Here is a 23,673-nt window from a genome sequence, read left to right on the forward strand (position 1 = left end):
TAAAGATATTATTATTGGTTTGTCTGATATCAATAATATTTTTAAAGAAATTAATCAAGAACATAAGACACAACTACAGCAACTACGGCAACACTTTCAAGAACATATTTTTGATATAGCGCTACCCATCGAAGTCATCAAACGCGTAGAAATATTAAATCAGTTTGTATCCGACATGGAATATTTCAAACAGCGATTAATTCAGGCGATAACTGGTGGCTTTAAACAACAATTTTTAACTGCATATTCGCTAACAGAAGCCACTCTGCCAAATTTTAAACTTCCTGGTTATGACGCAGACGAACTAAAAAAATCAGTCAGCGATCTCATCAATGAGTTCTTTGATGACATACTCGCACAGCACAGACGATCACTTCCACCGGCAACTATCCTCAGACATAACAATGACCCCGAAGGGCAAATCCGACATGTATCTCCGGGCATTGTAAACATAACTGAAGTGGTCGCGGTCAATATTGTGTGTGATGTCATTGATGGCAGCTACAGCACAGACACGACAGTATCAAATCAAGTCCAGCAAGAATTTGTTCTTTATTCATTCACCCCGAAAGATGTACCACCTGGATTTCTAATCGTGCAAGAACCGATCAATCCAGTCTATCTACGATGTCATAATCCGTGGCTGACCAGAGTAAATTTCAAGCTGACAGACCAGTCTGGTCACCTTCTTGATTTTCGGAATGAAACACTACATATTAATTTACTTGTGAAATCCTAGAAGTCGAAGACTTCCAAATCTTACGATTTTCAGGATTTTCAGTCTTAAGGCTTTCAGTCTTAGAAGGTGAATAATTTTATTTTTGCGCACGAATATTTTATTTATATATATTTTGTGCACACTGTCCGATTTGCTAATTTTGATAGGGTATTTACTAGTCAAAATCGTGCACACTGTCAGATTTGCTAATTTTGATAGGGTATTTACTAGTCAAAATCATAAAAATTCAACGTTTTTCAGTAAAAAGTAAAAAAAATATAATATATTTATTGAAATCTGTAAGAAAATTTATTTTTTACTGACTGACAATTAATCAAGTGAGTATTATATAATGTACCACCGCGTAAAATGTTTCATACATAGCAAAGAACTTCTTGATGAAGCTGTCAAAGCCGGAGAAGTTACCCCGGAAAAAATAATTCTTGACGAATACGGCACTGACGATTTTATATTAACTGATACGCAACTTAAAGGACTAAAAGAAGATCATATTGTGATCGCGCATTGCAGTATACCTCAAATTTTAGAATATGTACGTATATTTATATCTTAGATCTTAAATATGTACCACCACATAAATGTTTTCGTGTATGACAAACAAGCGCTCGAGCAAGCAGTTAAGGCCTCATTTACCCAAGAAGAAATTAACGTTAAATTCATCATTGACGAATACTGAGACGAAGATTTCTTACTAACACAGCAACAGTTAGATAGTCTCAGACGCGAGCATATTATTTCAATTGTATGTGACCGAGATCAAATTCTCAATTATGCGCACTCTTGCATTAAATCCGATCGACTAAGGAAAACATTATCTAACTCGGACTGATACAAGTCATCTTGATTTCATCCTTGACTTTGTCAAGGGGAAGTAAAAAAATAATTATCCCTTTTTTTATTACTTTTCCTTGATTTTGTCAAGGCGATTTCATTTCCAGGTACTTGATTTCATTTCCAAGTATTTACTTCCTTGACTTCGTCAAGGACATACAATTTTTTAGTTGTCACCTTCCTTGTTTCATATTATTGGGCTAATTCCAACCTAATTTTTTCAATTGCACGAGACAACGAAACAAATTCATTTATTTGTGCTTCTTCTACTGTAACCAGCGATTTATATAAATTTGTCTGGATCTTCTTTATAAATCTGTACTGAGCAGGCAAAATATAACGCCCTGCGCATTTAGCTTCATGTAGTGTTTCAAAATCAGATATGATTGTTTCAGGATTTAGTTCATCGGATATATTAAATCCGCGCTCTTCTAATTTTTTGATAGCAACAATCACATCATTGATATTTTCGTAATTCATATATATATATAAATATTATATATTTAAAAGAAGAAAAAAAATTGTACACCAGCGACGACACATCTCCTTGAGTCTCTAGCTTATCAAATGATAGGCTACCAAACTCAGGAGCGGAAACACAACCCCCATGTGAGCCCCTAACCTGTCAAATAAGAGTCTAGAAGGCCCAGAGGGTGTGAAAGACGAAACATTCCCCATGTTGAACCTCTAGCTTACCAAATGATATGCTAGCGGGTTGATATAAGGACAGATATATACATAACACTATTTACATCTGTAAACTCCTAAGACGCCGCCGCATCTTAGCAAGTTTACAAGCGAGTAAGGGACAGCACAATACATAGTATTTACATGTATTTACAGTAGGACATCACAACACATAGTATTTACAGTAGGATATCACAGACAGATACGGTGTTATATTCTAAGCTCAACAAAGTTGCACACCCTCCCCAAGATCAGTCCCGCGAGGTGTAAAATGTCATCGCGTCGAGACGATAACGTGGAAGTTGTGCAACTTTGTTGGGTTTCGAAACCCCGTACATAATACGGACGCTATAGTATATAAACTGACTGATACTTGGAAATTCAAAAATAGCTCACTCGGTTTTTCGTACTTCTTTTCTTAAATATAATCGCAGAAAAAATACAGATGAACCAGAAAACCAAACGAATTTAATAAAACAAGGATTTTATCTGTGAAAAAATATTATTTATTGTACGCCCGCCCGTGTTGACAGGTTTTGATAAAATCCTTGATAAAATCCTTGACTTTGTCAAGGGGAAGTAATTGGAGATGTTTTACTTCCCTGTTGTGATCGTAAAGGTAACACGGAGAACCGTTTACCCGTTTGCAGTGTATATCGTTACAGTTAACTGTATAACGTACCATTTGACTTCAGTTGTTGCAAAATAATACTTGACTTTTCAGGATAATATATTACCCGCAAAAAGGTAATGACATCTTCTGAAAGTCACCTTGACTAAGTCAAGGGAGGGAACTAATTGCATGAGATATGCTCAACGGAGTTATTTCCCTTAAATAATGCTATTTACATTAAAAAAACTTCAGGATTTTAGTGAAGTACCTAACAATAATGAAAAACAATCTTTTGCCTATATTTTTTGAGAGGGCAGATTTGTATATATTTTCTGCGACTCTTCGTACTGAGGACATGCAAATATCAAAATACTTGCCAGCTGCATGTATCGATTGAAATATTATTTTTTCATTCGTACCTAAATTTATGGATGCAACTCCCTTGGCTCTTTTATTGCTACATCCAGTATTACCAGACTTACAATTTTGACTTTGTGTTACAATTTTCAGATTGGATAAAGAATTGTCGAGTTTGTTCTTGTTGATATGATCGATCACAAGACTGTCTTTGATCTCTCCGTTAAATACCGCAAACACGAAGCGATGATTGTGATAATGTTTCTTTCCAACAGTAAATCTAAGATAACCAGCATTAGTAACAACACCAACTGGTTTTTTCAACTTGCAATTTCTGACTATTTCCTCACGATTCGCTTCGTAATTCTTAACGATAGGGTGTGGGACAAATTCTTGATTCATTTTATATAATAATGTATTTGTCTAATTTATAATTTGTCTGAAAACTTAGTTATATAATCGCGCTCGCATTTTAGCGCATCATTATTATTTTTTTTGTTATAATATCTTTTAAGTTCACGGTATCTCTTATATATATATATATATATCTTATTTAAATGTTTGCCTTAAATATAATATGGAGGAGTTTGAAAGATTATCTGCAATCAAGCCCTGGAAAGCTTCTAGATTCAATCTTGACAGACTAACCCCTGACTCGCGGAGACGAGCGCTGACTGATCTGATTGATACTATCAGAGATGCCAAAAAAGAATTTTTCGTCCATAGAGCATCTCACGTTTGGTCAACTTTTAGAATGATGCACGATGACCACGTCGTCGTTGATGCTACAATAAATAATACACGAGCGAAAACGATTATTGAGTATCTCACTAAAAATTATTGTATTAAAATAAAGTTTATTGTGCAAGTGGAAGTTAATTGGATTATCAGTGACAAACTTGATTATGTTCTTGATGCAGATAGACAATTTATCGTATTGAATGCAAATACAAGACCAGGAGCATTAACTGGAATTGACAAATTTTATTATGTTAAAACGTATCCTGTTACAGCGATCGTTAATGGAATTTATCTAATAAAAATCCCGAACAAACGGAAACTTCGCAAAATGAGTATGGCAGTGCGAATAAATTGTGTAGCTGAAAGTTTTATCGAACATTTCAAAAACGCAAAACGTGGAAACGGTTTAACTGATCGGTGACGTGAAATAATAGCAGCGTGGGCTGAACTAATCGGTGATGATGGTGCGTCAATAGACGATGTCGTTGAATTATCAAGTAAATTAAAATTTCCAGTCATAGTAAAAACGTTAACGGGAGAAATCTTACATGAGTCAGTAAATAAATCAAAAGGTACACCAATTGAAATTATCGATCATAACGCTCACGCTTGGACATCCGCGGTAACAATATTTCCGCGGGATCGCGTCGTGAAATATCACCCGCCAGAGAACTCTGGTAAAAATATGTTTGATTTTATTTATCAAATAAGTAAAACCGATCCAGTATCAGTGTGGTTATTTAGAAGTTCCGAAAATGGCCAGTATGATCAATTTGTAAGACCTAACGGTTAATTATATCGTAAAGAATCTCTGCATGAAGAAATGAACAAACTCGCACAAAAATATTCAGAAAACACCGAGCAGTTATTAGCTAATTGTTTTACAGTTCCGACAGTTGTTGCCCACGCTGCTCGAAAAAAAAATTCATGGTCGCCAGCACGCGCTGAGTTCCTTGAAGATGTTCAGTTGAGCTGCGTCGAATTCGGACACGGTGGATTATGGAATACCAAATATGACCACAAGGATATTATTTCCGTTGACATGGTTGCGTGTTATCCAGGAAGTTTTCTTGGGATGGGCGATTGTAATGGATATTTTGCGCGATTTGGACACCCTTGTCATGAAATGACGCGAGTTGCTATTAATGGCCCATTACCAAGATTTTGATCTGACGAGATTTGCTTACGTGACATCGTTTGAATTCGCTAAAAATCTTCATCCGATTTGTTATGTTTGGTTTGGCAGACATCTTAGTGAAAAAGGCTGGGTGCCGAGAGTATTATTACGATACATGCTTGACAGTAAAATACTGACGTCGTTGACGGTCAGTGAAGCGATTATATCACACAAGGCGCAGACCGAAGTTTGGTTACCAACACGGGAGTGTATCAGTCTCGATGAAGTCATTGAAGAATATACGCGAGAATGTCCAAATACTCCTGTTGATGTCATTAACAATAACGCTTCTAATATTCTTAAGATTAAACTCAGCAACAGTGAAAAACAGCAAGAGATCTCGGTAGAAGAATAATCGGTAAATTTACTCAAGGTGGTACACGTGATCATAAACTGCATCATTCACGATTAATTATGGATGATGCTGAATTAAATTTTATAATTGCTGACACCGTTGCAAAAAAGACACTTTGTAATCGGGAGGACGCTTTCTTGTCTGACGCAACACGGTTGGGCACAATTGTTAGTTACATCGAAGGAGAATCACCTCAGTACACACATTTAAGATCTTCGATGCTGGCTTATGTTTCTATAAATTTGCTATCAATGATAAATAGATTTCCCGACACTGCAGTTAGAGTTGCCACGGATTCATTTTATATCGATAAAAGATATTCAGAATCACTGGCTCGTTTTTCAAGCAATGATGAATCATGGAGTTCATGGAGAATAAAAAAGGAAATGTTATATGGATATTGTGAATCAGCTGATGTTGCGATTAAAGATAATTATTGTAAATCAGAATTATCGGAAGTGTCGTTGGTGCCGTATGTGAATGATCCAATCACCAGACACAAAACCGTTTATTTGAACGGACCGGGAGATTCTGGTAAGACAACTCGAGCGATTGAATTATTTCGAAATTCAGATATGATTGTGCTAACACCTACACACAGACTCGCCAGGGAGATGAAACAACGAGGAGTCAATTCTTGTACTTATCACAGCTTTTTCAAATACAGCGGTGGTGTGTGGACTCCTGACCGAATGGGAACAAAATACATTCCGAGGATTATTATTTGGGATGAAATAGGCACAGTGTCGTTAGATATATTAGAAATATTTCTTGATTGTCTGCTAACAAAAAATACTGCAGTCGTTATGTGCGGCGATCACGGTCAGCCACCACCCTTTGTTGGTCCATCTCCGCATTTGTGGTTAAAAGATCTTGTAGATCATTATGAAGAAGTATCTGATGATTAGAGATCTCTTGATGCAACGTTGAAGGAATTTAAAACATTAATCAGATTACAACCGAATAAAATTCAATGTGAAATTATGCGTAAAATAATTTCAGAGACTTCAATGAGCGACTTTTGGAAAACGTGGAAACCAAACGATTTGATAGTGGCAAGTAGAAAGATAGTCAGAGACACACTTCAACAACAGTTATTTAAATTACAACGGGAGAAATTTCCAATGTTGCCAGTGCCGTTGTGCTATAGACCAACTATTACAGGACTACAAAATATTGACGTTGATATACCAGGACCCTTGACAGAGTCAAGGGGGAAACAGAATTTAGTATTAAATGATATTGTCACAGTTGATGTCAATGTTGTTGAAGATGCACTGCGCGCTGATAAATCCCAGTGGACGCTAGGATACGCAGTGACGATACATTCGTCTCAAGGATTGACTATTTCTGATACAGTTGTTTGGATCGTTGATGATCGAATCGAGTGGTCCATCTGAGTTTACTTAGCAGTGTCCAGAGTCAGAATAATATCTCAATTGCGGAGAATTGTTTTGGACGAGTCAATGCTGATGAAATTAATAATGAAAACGATAGTGATATAATAAGAAAAAAATTAACCGGTTACAAACAAAGTGACAAAAAAAAATAATCGCGATTTTGATCTCGATGCTGAATTTATCATGACACTGAAACAACAGAAGAATAATCGCTGTGCGAGCTGTAATTGTATAATGTTATGGCAGCATTCAAGTAAACACCCAAGACAATTCACCGTAGATAGAAAAGATAATAGTCGCGGTCATACACGACAAAATGTGATGCTGACCTGTCTTGAGTGTAATCGACGTAGAGGTGCCGGTGCTAGTTAATTGATCTGGTTGGTAATTGTGTGTCATCGGGAATTACTTGTAATTGTTCATGTGTGAATCCACGTTGAGGAGCAGTTGAATCCAGCCTGTAGATTGCTGGTCTACCGGTGGATTTAGTTATGTTAGATATCTTGTGTGTGGTAATACTCCAGATAGGATCAGTCGCTCTTTTTTTACCACCTTCAAGTTCACCTGGTTCATATAAATATCTCACAGTGACATCACCCAGTATTGGTTGTGTTGAAAAATCACGTCGTTGTACAGGTATACTTTTTTGGGTAATTGCGTTAATAGGTTTCATGTTGGTTGTTCGAGTTATTTCATTATCTAATGCAGTTATCACACTTGGTAATCTTGCAACCCATTCGCGCGATCTCTTGTCCTGAATGAATTCCTTCGCGTATTGATATCCAAATAACCGCTCAGCAAGTGTTCGATTAAATCGCTCAACAATTTCCTGATCACTGTGAATCTCAGTATGTCCTCGTCTAATGGTGACATTATGTTGCTTCATCAGTGATGATACTGCACCCTGAAATTCTCTGCCAGGATCAACTTGTAATAGATTTGGCCATCGTAGAGGTCCTCGTTGATAAATTCGTTCAAAAGCAGAAGCAACCTCAGATGCTGTTTTAGTCGTTAACCGTTCTGCATCTTTGTATTTACTTGCAACATCAACTACAGTTAACGCGTACTTGTATGTTCGACGACGAACGGTATCATGTGGTAGAAATAATATATCAGCTTGATGAACTTCATTTGGCACACTAACATTGAAATGTGCAAAATTAATTTTCTTAGGACGCGGTAGATAAATTTGCCATATTGCCTGTTTGGATAACCAATCTGCTGCAGTATCACGTGTGACTTTTGCTGCTTCAGCGAGTTTACTAATTGCTGCGCTACCTTTCCAGTATCCTCTTGGGGAATAATAAATCGATTTCATTATAATTAATTACCAGCACCTAGCGCTAATTTACCTTTCATTGCGGATTTTATTAACCAACTAGCTAACCTCTCCTTGAAAGATTTATCAGTGATGGAATTTAGCGCGTGAATTAATTTCACATCCGCGAGATGCCTATCTTGTAGATTTTTACTTTTATAAGCTACATCATGAACATGACACGCTTTATCAATAGCGTTTATCGGATACTCACCTCGGTTTGGTTGATCTTGATCATCAAGTCTGATATCAAGTCTGGTTCCAGGACCACAATAATTATATCCTGGGAGATGTTTCTCTCCTCAGTATTTAGCCCACGGAGCTTCTGGAAGTTTTCCTAACTTGGCGGCAATATCACCTCCTCGGTTTTTTTTTTTACTTGATGCTGACTGCACTGACTTGTTAGTAGAGATAAATTTAAATTTCTTTGTACCGCATCGTTCACACTTGCCCGTAACCGCAGATACATTATTTTTTTGTTGAAATGGTTGTTAGATCACTTGTTGGCGTGCGCGCCCTGCATTTCACACAATATAAATTTATTTTTATTTTATATTATTCTAATGGAAATCACTGACTTTTCTGCAACAAGGAAACGAGAGCCAGTTAAGCATCACGCAGCGCTACCAAATTATGTTCGTATGATTATAATTGGACCATCTGGGAGTGGTAAGACGCAATTGCTGTTGAATTTAATAATGAAGTGGATGAAGTGGGACAAGTTGTATTTGGTAGCTCCATCTGTGGACGATCAACGATGCTACGAAGTGTTAAAAGATTTTAATGAAAGTGCAAAATCATTAAATGAAAACGGTGATGATGTTGTTGAATTTATAACTGACATTAATGAAGCGCCAAGGATTGACGATATTGATGGATTTATTAATAATTTAGTCGTATATGATGATGTGATGTTGGATAAACAATCAAATCCTGCCAGGATATTTTCCAGAGGTAGGCACAAAAACACAGATGTGATTTATGTAACCCAGCGATACACCCAGATACCGAAAGTGATCAGAGATAACTGTAATATTCTTGCAGTGTTTAACGGTGTTGATACACACACGTTACGAAATATACATCAGACTTGGTGCAGTGGTGATATGGATATAAATAAGTTTAGAAATGTATTTAGTCATGCCCAATCAACCCCGCACGGATTTATAACAATAAATTTACATGATCCTCGAACACGGTATCGAGTCGGGTTAGATACGATTTTTGGATAATAGCAGCAGGGGGAGGGAGGGTGCACCTCCAAATTGTCACCGACAGTCGCGCATATTTTCTTTTTGCGACAAAAAACATACCGGCGATAAAGGTAAACAAAGTTGTTTTACGCTGGATTCGCACTTTTTTTTTTACGATTTTGTAGGAAGGCTTAATTTGACGAAATACGAGTGAACCAATAGAGGCTCTTTACCGTCTCCTGACAAATAGGCAACAGAGACGGCGACAGTTGTTGTTGAAATCTTATTTTGACAAATATATAGTGAATCAATTAAAGGCTGTTCGCCCTCCCTGCTGTTGATGTCGCGGGTTCAAATCCCGGCCGAGTCATACCAAAGACTTATAAAAATGGTACTAACAGCTGCCTCGCTTGGCGCTCAGCATTAAGAGGATAGTGTTAGGACTGGTCGGCCTGGTGTCAGGATAATGTGACTGGGTAGGACATAATGCTACATGTTTGCGGCTTCATGCCCAGTGCTAGACATCTGTGGGGAAATCATGCTGCATGTACTACTCATAGACACCGATATTTCACAGTTTGTTCTTTGTAATATCTTAGCGAGGAAATTAGAGTTATGTGTCTTTCTCAATGACACACCTTGGAAGCCGACTTAAGCTGGCCTGGTCGGTTATCGAACCCTCGACCCTTGGATTACGCATTCAACGCTTCACCAACCGGGCTAATGCAGATCTAAGTTTCCTAAACTTGATACAGGAAATGGTTTTGGGGGACTGAGTCCCACCAGTTGATCTCTCAATCTTTTCGTTTTCTATCGCAGTACCGACGGCACTGTACACAACTTGTCTCGGAACAATATAGAGTGTGCTTTGCCGTAAAATACTATAAATGACAACAACACAGCCAGTAGCAAACTCCAAAAATTATCCCATATCCACCACGCTGATGATCAACTCAATCTATAGTTAGTTACACTTAAACTTGCTTCAATTTAATAAAAAATTTTTTTAGTTTCATTACCTGTAAACAAGACGGGGATTCGCAGGTGTAATGTCTGTAGAGGCGATAAAAATATAAACTTCTATCTCTTGCTGGCATTCCGTACTGAAACGAACAGGAAAAAATTAAAATGCTATGTCCACTCTTTTATATATGATCATAAAATGCGATAGTGTCACGCTACAAAAAATTATGTCGTTAGGCACGAGGAGAAAATAACAATTATCAATCAAGGAACAGCAAAAAAGACACATATAAACAGTTTAATCCTTTTGATGGACGAGAAAATGTTTCACAATGGACAGATGTCAGTATCGTAGGAAAGTATGTCGGATAGTGATGTGCTGTGAATAAAAACTTATAGAATAACTTAAGGAGAATCTCTCTCTCTCTCTCTCTCTCTCTCTCTCTCATGTTGGTGAATTGGATCACCAGCTTTAAGAAAGTTATTAAGAACTAGTTATTTTGTAAAATATTATCTGGAGCAGTAAATGAAGTGACAAATTTTTAAGGCATGCAAATGCCGTAATTGTTTTACTTTTTGTAAGAGTTGGAATATAGAGCAGAATCGTACTGCATAGGAGTCAATTTAGTAATTATTATTTCATGTATATAACTTGAATTTCTGCATGATAGTCCTAGAAATCCAGTGCGTTTGTATGTTACAGCTCTTATGCATCCAAGTAGGCGATGGGTGCCATTATTTTCCGCGGTTTCGATTCCTGCTTGTAACTAATTACAAATCCTTAATCTCTGAAGGATACATGGCTAATATGAAGTCGATTTACATGGACAATGAAAAATATTACGCAGTATATATATATATATATATATATATATATATATATATATATATATATATATATATATATCATACATACTCGTTTAATTAATGTCTAAACTAATGGTACCGAAGGAATTCTATTTCCTTTCATTATACAGTCTGTAGACGGTCGCTGGTCGAAAAGCACACACATGCTTACGACGAATGGCATCGGCATTCATTTCATCATAGTTATCGATTTTTGTACCCCGTCACTACTTTTTATAGTTATTTCTTGTAGAATGACGATATTTTATGCGTCCATGTTTGTTTAGTGTGTAAGTTTGTCTGTTACTTGCCTACTGGTAAGAAAGTGTACTTAATAATATATAAACAAAGCACTAAATTAAATTCCTCGTTGTAAGTTTGGAAGTTTGTGGTCTTCTCCTGTCCATATTAATTGCTATATGACTGATGTCTATTCAAAATTTTGAACATAGTTAACGATGTTTTCTGTCTGATGAAAACAATATTATAAGTTTAGATAAACTGTCATTAAACAATTAAAAACTGACTTCAGCCGGGAAGATTGTTTCAAATTCTTGTGTAATCACAAGAAGGTCAGCTCTGACGACTTTAGTGTCTTCTCATTTGAGAACTGAAGATATGGAAATAGTAGGTTGGATAGAAGAGAGAGATATTGTTAGTATGTGATAGTGACGTATTAAAGATGAATTGCATATTCTGTAATGGTGACCAACAAGGCCAGACGGGGTGGGGTGAGTATTGTACCCACCCCTGCTTTAAAAAAACCAAAAAAAAAAAAAAAATACACACACTGAAACGTACAGCCACTTAAAATTTGACCACCGTGTTCTTCTTACGCACGTTTATTGAGTATTATGCACACTTTGATTCATTAGACACACAAAATACAAAACATTTGCTTAGGGACCTTTTCGAGGAAATTCAGGGTCCTTTTGAAAGTTTTAAAACATCCCCTCCCTATCCCTGACACTTAAGCTGATCCATCCCTGTCTAATATACACTTATATTTTAAAACAGCTTTGTTACAAAAAGAGCCATGTACTGGAATGTCAGGGCGCACCTCAGAAGTACCTGTATCTGTTACTCTTGCTCTCTACAAATATGCTTACGAAAAGCTTGCCACTTACGGCTGGCAGGTACTTGCTGTAAAGTTGGGTAAAATTTTAAGGGAAACTTAAGAAAGAAAAAAGTACGCAATTCTCGTTAGTGAAGCGTTGTTGTTGTTGTCCAGGGGTTTAACGCCATTTTTCAGTACAAGATAGGCTATACATGGTGGCCAGTATAACTGGTGGAGGAAAAACCCTAGAAAACCCAGGGAAGAACCAGCGACCCACGAGAAGCTACTGGCAGGCTTTCCCATGTACCCACGCTAGCCGAGCTTTGGACTCGAATCCACGCAGACAGAGGTGAGATGGCAGTGATCCGGAACGGTGAGCGCTTTAGACCACTCGGCCACTCGGGGCCCTTTTAGTGAAACGTAACCATGCACCAACGCTGTATAAAAGCTTAAGAAAATCTTTGGAGTGTTTTGTTTTGTGAAGCGATGGTCAGAGTAATATTGGTGTATTTGAAAGATTGAATGAAAGTTGTCAATACCTGAGTAATATTTTGTTTTTTAAATATTGAATGAAACTTGTCAATACCTGAGAAGTATTTTGTACCTGAAAGATTGCATGGAAGTTGACAAAACCTGATTAATAACAGTGTATTTGAAGGCTTGAATGAATGTTGTCAAAACCTGATTAATAGTGTGCATCTTAAAGATTAAATGAGTACATTGAACGTATTGAAAGTTCAACAAAAAAGCGAATGTCGTTTATTACGTGGTGACTTAACACTAGCACAAAAACGATGCTTCGTTTTGTAGCAGACGAAACAAAGTTGACAGGTATACCTTTAATTTACGACTACATCCTGAGGATATAGGACTCGCGGTACTAATTCAGTTCACATGGTAAACCTATGCAAACACATGATATTAAAAATTCAATAACTTAAAATTTTTGAGTGCTCTTGATCAAACCTATATTTATCAGTATAGATGAAACCTGGATGTCAGCTTCTATGTAGAGGAAAGGATATGAGCCGCGGAATTGTCTGGACCTGCATGTGTTTGAAACATGTGCTTTCAATTCCGCACCAAAGAGTCAGGTGCTAATTTTAGTAATGAGTGTTCAAACTCAAGACTATTAAAGGACTGAAGTTCCATCAATAAAACAATGTCTCTAATTTTTTCTCTCACTTACATCTAGGATAAGCTCTCAAAAGATTATTTTCCCTACAACATAACATACATTATTAACCAATCCTGTTCAATCTAACCCATATATACTCTATTTTAGGTTCACCCATTTCCAGGAAGGTTCCCATTTTTCCATACCATTAGTACCGTGAGTCCTAAAAGACCCAACTATCTCTCTTCCTTTCCTCTCGACTCAGATTGTCTGCCATGTGCTAATGTTGTTGTCATTAGATTAGCCACTAGCGTAAATTTGTTGAAAGCATGTCTTCACTACTTTGGAGCACTCCCGAAACCGAGCAGAATAACGAGCGAATTCGGTGACTGTATTAAGAGGTTGCAACTTTACATTCTAAACCGAATGATTGACTTCCTTTAAACTTAGCATCTTAATTATTTTTTTAAAGAACAGTTAATGTCAGATAGCATTTTTAACCTATCTTTTCTTTCTTTACAAACTTTCGTTATATTGGAAGAATTGTGATGTTTATGAAACGCGGTGGCATAAGGGCTTTAGTATGAATGTGGATGTGTATATGTAAGGCTATAGCACGTGTACTAATTTAATGTTTTGTACATGTGATATGTATATGTAAGGCTATAGCACGTGTATTGATTGAACGTTTTGTACATATGATGAATTCTGTTTCATGGCATGTATTTTTGTACGAAAAATGTAATTGTACATGCATATGGTTGTTAATCATCTTACTGTAAATACTCTGTATTATATATGATAACCAAGCAATCATGTGTAATATAGACATTACGAGCATGTACATGTTTGTGAAATAACTATTTATCTAGTATTATGAGGAAAAGATTCAAGCGCCCTCAGCCCTGATTGTACTTAAAGCTACCTACCTGCAATAATAAAGTACGAACTTTTTTTTTCCTCTAATGTGTATTAGACATGTGTCTTGCTAAAATGTTATTGGCCGTCTCTTAACACATTAACCCCTGGAGGTTTTTGCCATTTTTGCCTGAAAATCGAGTAGGAAACACATTTTGAAAGCTATTTCTGAATAGACTCGAAAACACCAAATCCCCGGTCATCTTTCAATAACATACTGCCTAGTTGTGTTAGAAACATTATTTTTCGTTGGCTATTTGACTCGCGCATGAGCAGAATGGTAAAAGTTGGACTTGTTGTTTTTTGTGGGTTTTTTTTGTTGTTGCTAAACGGAGCCATTATTTTTGCATGGAGACCACTCTTTATTCCAAATGCCCATCTTATCCTACTTTTTGCAAAGGCTCATCTGTCTGTTTGCAGTTCATACCGGTTTGCCTTACATCTGAGACCAAAAAGTTTAAAATCCGGACACAAAATGGGATTCCGACCACGGGCGAATTTTGCGTTAAAAAAAGTCGGGTCCAAAAAATGAGGTTTTTCTATCTGTATTTTGTAGTGCAACTAGATATTCCAGATTATTTGGTATCATTGTAGAGCTACATCTGTCTACCTTTCTATAATACCATCCACTTTAGTGTATCATGCATGACCATGACGCTACAGAGCTCGGCAGTAGACTACTACCTCCTGCCCCGTAAAGTCGTCGCTAGGGGTTAATGTGTTAAGAAAGCATCGTGAACACGGTATCTCTTACACCTTAGTCACCTAGAACTACTGCTGTTACTGCCCATCCTACTGCTATCACTGCTGCCCCACCTGTCACTGCTTCCACTTTTACAACTGTTATTGATGCGTTTTCTCCTACTACCCTTACTGCTACCCGTTCGACTAATGCCACTTGTGGCCATCCTACTACTCTCACTTCTGCCCTTCTATTACTGTCACCGCTGTCCTTCTCACTACAGTTACTGTTGCCTCTCCTACTATCGTTACTATTACCCATCTCACTAATGTAACTGTTGCTGCTGCTGCCCCTCCTATTAACGTTACTGCTGTCCCTCCTATTAACATTACTGCTGTCCCTCTTATTAAAGTTACTGCTGCCCCTCCTATTAACGTTACTGCTGCCCCTCCTATTAACGTTACTGCTGCCACTTCTTCTACTGTCACTGTTGCCCCTCCTATTAACGTTATTGCTGCCCCTTCTACTACTGTCACTCCTGTCACTGCTTCCATTTCTACAACTGCTACTGCTGCGTTTTCTCCTACTACCGTTACTGCTGCCCCTCCGACTACTGTCACCACTGCCCCACCCACTGCTGTCACCACTGTCCCTCTTACTACCGTTACTGTTGCCCCCTTACTACTGTTACTGCTGCCTGTTACGCACCGAGTGGCCGAGTGGTCTAAAACGCTCTCCGTTACCGATCGCTGCCATGTCACCTCTGTCTGCGTGGGTTAGAGTCTAGGATTCAGCCAATGTGGGTATATGAGAAAGCTTGCCAGTAGCTTCTCGTGGGTTAGTGATTCTTTCCGGGGTTTTCCCGGGTTCTTCCTCCACCATCAATACTGGCCGCCGTGTATAGCCTATCGTGTGCTGAAAAATGGCGTTAAACCCTACGATAACAACAACATCTCGATTTTTAATCTGACTTCTATAGAATACCAGCTCCGTGCTTGCGTGTGTGTTTAGCAGTGCCGGATTAAACCCTGTGGAGGCCCTATGGCAGTCGAAATCTTGGGGTCCCCCTAGCAAATTATCTCCTAATACGTTTTTAATTTTACCAACCAACTGTTTTAACAAACCAATTTTATTACACAAAACAAATATTAACACTTGTCAATGTTATTAAAAAAAATAACATTTTATGTTATTAAAGAAAAATTATTAAATATTATTTTGATTTTTAGTCGCGGGGCCGCTAAAAGGCGTGGGGCCCATAGGCAGGTGCCTACTCTGTGTAACATGTGTAAGAACAGATGTTGTGGAAGAAATTCGATGGAATGGAGGACATCAGAATCTATTTTGTTCAATGTTTGCTTATATAAATCAAAGAATAAAATCGAAACGTAAGACAGTATGATGGAAAAGAATTAATTAATTAATCTTGAAATCATATGTTTAAATACTTTACGATGTTTAGTTGTTTAGTTCAGTGCAATAATTATGATATCGTTTTCTTATGCTTCGTATCTGGAACGCTTAATGAATCAATGCGGAAATTAATGTGCCAATATCGACATTTTCGGTGATAATTATACAAACGTTACAGCATACTATTTTACGTAGAACGACCGATTATCATATAGCAGTGTATGATATATACTGGTCAATGAAACTCTTTCGGACTGCGTTTCGTATTTCAGTGTAGACACGATTCGAACCCATTCCCAACTGGTTGTGAGCTAACAACTAGCCACCGTGTGCAGGCAGGAAATATTACGTGTGCGTGTGTGTGCGCGCGCGCGTGTGTCTGATTTTGATTTTTAACGTAGCTTTGACAAGTTTTCAGTCATATCGCTAAGATGTCTGCAGTGTGACAGTTTATAGTGATGTCTAGCACTGGGGCATCATGCCGCAAATATGTAGCATGATGTCCCACCCAGTCACATTATCCTGACACCAGGCCAACCAGTCCTACTACTAACCTCTTAATGCTGAGCGCCAAGCGAGGGAGCTGTTAGTACAAATATTACATAATATAGTACTGATAAGGATGTATTAATATGCATGTTTCATGTGTTTATGATCGAAACAAAGTTTGGTTGGTCTACAGTAAACGTATTCGGGTTAAAAATACACAAAATGCAAGGAAATTTGTTTGAATTTATTTTTCACTTGGGCATAACAATCAGGTCACATTGACCTAATTTGTGGTATGGTTAAGCTACATTTCTTCATATGCCCCAATTTACAACTTAAGTTCTATGGATGCTGATCGGAAATGCAGGGATATAAAAGATTGTCCCGTTGTAATAATTCTCCATGATCCAAATTTGATATTACGTATACTGTTGCTTCATAGTGTCAAAATTTAAGAAACATTTTCACTTATACAGTACCTAGATAATTTGCAATAACACTACTTGACAAGTCTTCATTGGCCAGTATATACTATGTGGAGGGAGGCCCCAGGAAGATTCTGGGAAGAGACGTCGATCCAGGGTAACCTAATTGCAAGGCGCTTAACACCAACTTTGGCCGAGTCGAGACAAACTCACACGGACACAGATTAGAGATAAGTGATTTATAAATGAAATCGTCTTAATCCTACAGGGACCCTGGTGGAGAATAAACGTGGTTCTGTCATAAACATTCATTCTACTTGTGAATCTAGTGGGTAGCTCATTAAAGCTAGCAGATAAATCCATCGATTTGGAAGTGAGAAGCAGACGAAATAATCTGATATCATCCGATTAAATACTGATGGTTGAGCTAGAGATTGTTTTTATGTCAGCACCGATCTCATGTAAAATTATCCCGAAATTAATTCATCAGACGTGTATCTAGTGCGAGGTCATCGACTGTTTTTTCACGAAGACAAAGAGGGCAAGATAGCGGTCATGATTTTTTTAGAATAATTAACTTTGCAACACATTCATCATAAATTCATAAGGAGGTAACTGGGACACTTAGACTATACTGAGTGGTGCTACGTAATATATGGGATTAACCGCATTTACCCACTTGAAAAGAAAGAAAAAACGATAAAAAAAAACCAACAAGAAAACCCAACTGAAAACAAAACTAGGCGCGATTGCGAGAAATCATGTATATTGCCAAACTAACAAGAAATAGTAAACTATGCCGCTAAGCTGGCAGTGAAATGAAGGCGGAATCGGACGAATCTAAGACTGGTTTGATATTATAAAAACCCAATGTGCTTATATACAGTCAACTATATAGACGTCACGCGGCACATGATTTTCATCAAATGCTTATGCTAATGCCAAAGTAGAGATAGGGTGGAGGAAACGGATATAATACGTACCATTAGTGATAAGGGCGAGGGTGCTGTGCCAAAAAAACAGTCACCAATGGCTAGCAGTGTAAATGTGCAGAAAGGCAGGGACCGCTCCGGTGGCCTAGTGGTTACAGCGTTTGCCTCGGAAGTGGGAGGTCGTGGGTTCCATCCCCGGCCGAGTCATATCAAAGGCTTACAAAAAATGGTACTAACAACTGCATAGCTTGGCGCTCAGCACTAAGAGGTTAGTGTTAGGACTGTTCGGCCAGGTGTCAGGATAATATGACTGGGTGGGGACATCGTGCTACATGTCGTCGGCATGATGCCACAGGGCTAGACATCACTATAAACTGCCACACTGCAGACATCGTAGCGATATGACTGAAAAATTGTTTAAAGCTACGTTAAAAGTTATAATCACACACACAGACAGAAAGGCAGGTACGTCATGGGGGGGGGGGGGCTGGGGCAGGGGTTGCTGTTGCCTATATACGAAAAGTAACAAGCCCGTCAAGTTTTGGCCCCTCTCCCAATCAAGTCACCCCTCCCCACCCACCCCCGAAAAAGTTGAAATGACGTCCCTGCAGAAAGGCAACATACATTTGCACTATGCATATTCGGTGAAGAACAGGAGAGCAGCAAAAGCCAGTCTCAGCATTCCCATCCCAAAACAGTGGCGGCAGTATGGCAAGAAATACAACCAAAAGTCACGAACATATTAATGAATTAATGCAACTCAAAATTGATGCTGATCAACCTAATACAACGAGAGTAGGTACTAAAAACCAGAACAGAAAGCTGGGGAATAAACAAGTTATAATTTTAGGACTGGTGTGAAACCTAATTGTATACAGTCTAGTACAGTAGTGAACACGTGGCTGATGGATATACGCACTCACATCAGCAAAATGATGTCTATTATAGAGCTAAAAATGGAACTGCTTATGGTTTTATGGGCGAATCTCATTTGCACATCTGTAATAACATGGCAGTGATTTGTGCTTTGGTAAATGTTTTTGGAACTTGTAAAGAAGCATGAAAGTATTTTATTGTTCTCTTAGCAGAAACATCGTCTGAGGCAAAATACTTTTTAAACTTTGTTTCAAATAAAAATGAAAAGAGCTCAACGAGATTAGGGTGATCTTGTGTTATATATTAAATCAATTTTTTGATAGAATATACTAATTAGTGCTGATTCTGAAGCCATTGTTTGGTTGGAACTTGATTCTTCCTGTTGAAAATATAACTACTTTTCATATATATTTAGTTTATGTAACTTGTGGCACAGGGTTCATGCATTGATTCAGATACTTTCAGTAACTTGTGGCACGGATTCCATGTAGATAGCCAGCGATTGATTCAGATACTTTCAGTAACTTGTGGCACAGATTCCATGTAGACAGCCAGCGATTGATTCAGATACTTTTAATAAAATATAAAGAGAGTTAAGTTCCCAACGTTTCAGACTAAGCAAGCTCTTTGTCAGGGGAGACACAATACATAGATCAAACACTTTACACAAAATCTACGAAAAAGTCTGGACTCCTACATGTTACAATCACCAGGGACAATTTACAACAAGATATGTATAACAATACAAAGTTGTGCAGAAATAATAGAAGAGCGGGTTCTTGTGTCCATCACATAGCGAAACAGTATGTTTTTTTATATACCTAATTCCAAGTTAAGAAGATATATATATATATATATATATATATATATATATATATAGAGAGAGAGAGAGAGAGAGAGAGAGAGAGAGAGAGAGAGAGATACATACATGCATAGAATGCACCGTGTACACAGTCTCAACATTCTTATGCACCGTGTACACAATCTTAATATTGTTACACACCAAGTACACATTCTTCAAATTTTTATTCACCATTCACCGTGTACACAATCTTAATATTCTTATGCACTGTGTACACAATCTTGTCATTGTTATGCGCCGTGTACACAGCCTTCGAATGCTTATGCACCGTGTACACAATCTTAATATTCTTATGCACTGTGTACACAATCTTGTTATTGTTATGCGCCGTGTACACAGCCTTCGAATGCTTATGCACCGTGTACACAATCTTAATATTCTTATGCACTGTGTACACAATCTTGTTATTGTTATGCGCCGTGTACACAGCCTTCGAATGCTTATGCACCGTGTACACAATCTTAATATTCTTATGCACTGTGTACACAATCTTGTTATTGTTATGCGCCGTGTACACAGCCTTCGAATGCTTATGCACCGTGTACACAATCTTAATATTCTTATGCACTGTGTACACAATCTTGTCATTGTTATGCGCCGTGTACACAGCCTTGGAATGCTTATGCACCGTGTACACAATCTTAATATTCTTATGCACCGTGTACACAATCTTGTTATTGTTATGCGCCGTGTACACAGCCTTCGAATGCTTATGCACCGTGTACACAATCTTAATATTCTTATGCACTGTGTACACAATCTTGTTATTGTTATGCGCCGTGTACACAGCCTTCGAATGCTTATGCACCGTGTACACAATCTTAATATTCTTATGCACTGTGTACACAATCTTGTTATTGTTATGCGCCGTGTACACAGCCTTCGAATTCTTATGCACCGTGTACACAATCTTAATATTCTTATGCACTGTGTACACAATCTTGTTATTGTTATGCGCCGTGTACACAGCCTTCGAATTCTTATGCACCGTGTACAAAATTTTCGGATTCTTATATACCGCGTACACAATTGTAATATTCGTATGTACCGAGTACACAATCTTTGAATTATTATGCACAGAGTACACAATCTTCGAATTCTTATACACCGAGTACACAATCGTAATATTCTTATGGACCGTGTACACAATCGTAATATTCTTATGGACCGTGTACACAATCGTAATATTCTTATGGACCGTGTACACAATCGTAATATTCTTGTACAGCGAGGACACAATCTTCGAATTCTTATGCACCGAGTACATAATCTAAATATTCGTATGCACCGTGTACACAATCTTAATATTGTTATGCACCGTGTACACAATTGTAATATTCTTGTGCAGCGAGTACAGAATCTTCGAATTCTTATACACCGAGTACACAATCGTGATATTCTTATGGACCGTGTACACAATTGTAATATTCTTATGCACTCCCATGCAGCATGTACTATATATATGTATTTTTCTGCACCCTGCACACACTATTTATATTCTTATGCACCTGTATACAATCTACGTACTCCCTTGCAGCATATACAATAATCATATTCTTATGCACCTGTATATAATCTTCGTGTATTAACCTTTTGTTCTTCCTGATGTTGTTTATTTCGGGATAGACCTTAGATCCTTCCAGATGTACGAAAACAAATGATTGCTCTAGTTTTTGTTTTACGGGTCTTTTATTTATTTTATCTACCTTATAAAAAATTATGACTTAAGTCTGGTATTTTGTCCCGTTATGGCCACTTGTAGGAAAGAAATTTAAAAATAATAACTTTCCAAGTCATATTATTTCATAATATATCTCCCATTGCCTCAAAATTCCAATACTGTTACTTTTACTCTATTCTTCCCCTGCAATTAGATCTTCCATTTTTTACAGTTAGTTTGATTAACAGTCCTAGGTATCTTCCCATAAATATATTTATATTTCACCTGTTTTTGTTCATGTGCTAAATTTTTCCCACTTGTTGTTCGCTTATTATTATCGCTTGGTCATGTATATTAATAGATATATACTGAACATCGTTAGAAACTAACTTGTGCCACTACGCTACTATTTTCACATATCCTTCACATGTACATGGTAGACTCTTTATGATTGATTTAAAATATATAAAATGACTACCATATACCATCTACATTTATCAAAAAGTCTTGGCCACCATATGGTGACCATCCATAATACCATAAGCCACATAAAACGCTCTGCCCATTTTAACATTATAAATAAAAAAAAACAACAAAAAAAATTGTGTCAACATTTCAATTATGTTTCAAAAGCTCCTTTATTGCCATGTCCAAATATCGAAATAAAGTTCCTTAAAATTGAAGAGATTTTTTTTTGCTAGGTTATAATGAAAAAGTAATTCCCAAAAGTCTACCAAAAATCCATTGACAGTCTTAAATGAAAGTCGCTGAAATAGTTAAAGAGATAAAAAAAAGTAAAGTAATTGAAAACTTCTACGTTCTATTAAAGATAACGAGCCTGTGTGTCACAGGAAAATCATACAGTAAATAAAATAATTTAATTACGTTAAAAGTAAAACGAAAGACTTCCAATCATAATTCTAGAGATAAAAGTTCTTACCGAAATTTAACTCTTAAGGAAATTTTAACATTAATAGGTCATGCGATGTTTCTATTATTCAGACCCAATCACAGAAGTCAGCAAATAATAAGTAATTCAAATGACCACGTAGTACACAATGCAGTTTTGTATAAATGGTATTTTTCCCCCAAATTTAAACAAGTTTACAGTTACTTCCATTGAATACATCTATTTATAATGTCAATACTATATATTCAAATTTACCTACACAGGAAACATGATTCTGATATATAGAAATTTTGATTAATAAGGTTACCTTCTGAAATTAAACTATCTGAGACTCCAAATAATTATACTATACAACGGACCAGAATTCTAAAATAGATTCATTGCGCGTTCGAACTCTGGCCGAGTCATACCAAATACTTATTACTTGACACTCAGCATTAAGACGTGTAATGTATATTTGATTTAATTATATCTGATTTAATATATATTTATTTCAATTTAATTGTTTGTCAGTTATATTTTATTTATATTTTTCAATACATGATATTGTAATGTAAATTTATTCACTAGAGATGATACCTTTTTTAGAAAATAGTTTGACTTTGTTCGTTTTATAAACACCAGGTTTGATATAGATCCTGACCTTGATTCAAAAGGTGTAGCAACCACGTAAACAAGTTCTATTTTAATTTTAAACTGATTGGTTGTTGTCGAGGTCATGATGGAACTCCGTGTTTAAGACGTAAACAATTTTTTAAAAATATTTTCTTTTCTCCTTAGAATAAAATGATTGTTTTGGGCAGAGCCACACTGGGTGAACGTGGTCTTTAACAAGTACCTAATTTCTACGAGCTTCGAGAACATCATCACGTGATCACCTGTTTACGTTTTAGAAGACCATATAACCTTTGTTTTGGAGAATTGTTCCTTGTAGAAGTTGGGTTGTTACACTGGAAGTTGTATGTTGTGCTGTTTGGAGTTATTTCAAATTACTTGGGTTAGAAAAGGATTAATTCTTTTCCCTGTAAAACACGTGTGCTCATGTGAGATTCTTAATCCAAGACAGTTCTTATAAGAACTTTATTTAGATTTCCAAAAACCCGGTGTGATAA

General features: G+C 37.1%; 1 protein-coding gene across 4 annotated transcripts in view; it reads right to left on the bottom strand.

Moving 5' to 3' along the window:
* LOC149794748 (tyrosine-protein kinase receptor torso-like) overlaps positions 1–23,673 on the bottom strand; it is a 204,494-nt gene that overhangs the window by 176,496 nt on the left and 4,325 nt on the right. For 3 of the 4 annotated variants that reach the window (XM_089964374.1, XM_089964373.1, XM_089964371.1), the window contains exon 2: positions 10,431–10,514. The exons of the other annotated variant lie outside the window; for it this stretch is intronic. In XM_089964374.1, coding sequence (XP_089820500.1) covers positions 10,431–10,514 — 84 coding nt within the window. The remainder of the gene's footprint in view (positions 1–10,430; positions 10,515–23,673) is intronic. 4 annotated transcript variants of the gene reach the window in all.

This window comes from Sinohyriopsis cumingii, chromosome 7 (genome assembly GCF_028554795.1).
Source record: "Sinohyriopsis cumingii isolate HCF-2022 chromosome 7, ASM2855479v2, whole genome shotgun sequence".
Taxonomy (NCBI): domain Eukaryota; kingdom Metazoa; phylum Mollusca; class Bivalvia; order Unionida; family Unionidae; genus Sinohyriopsis; species Sinohyriopsis cumingii.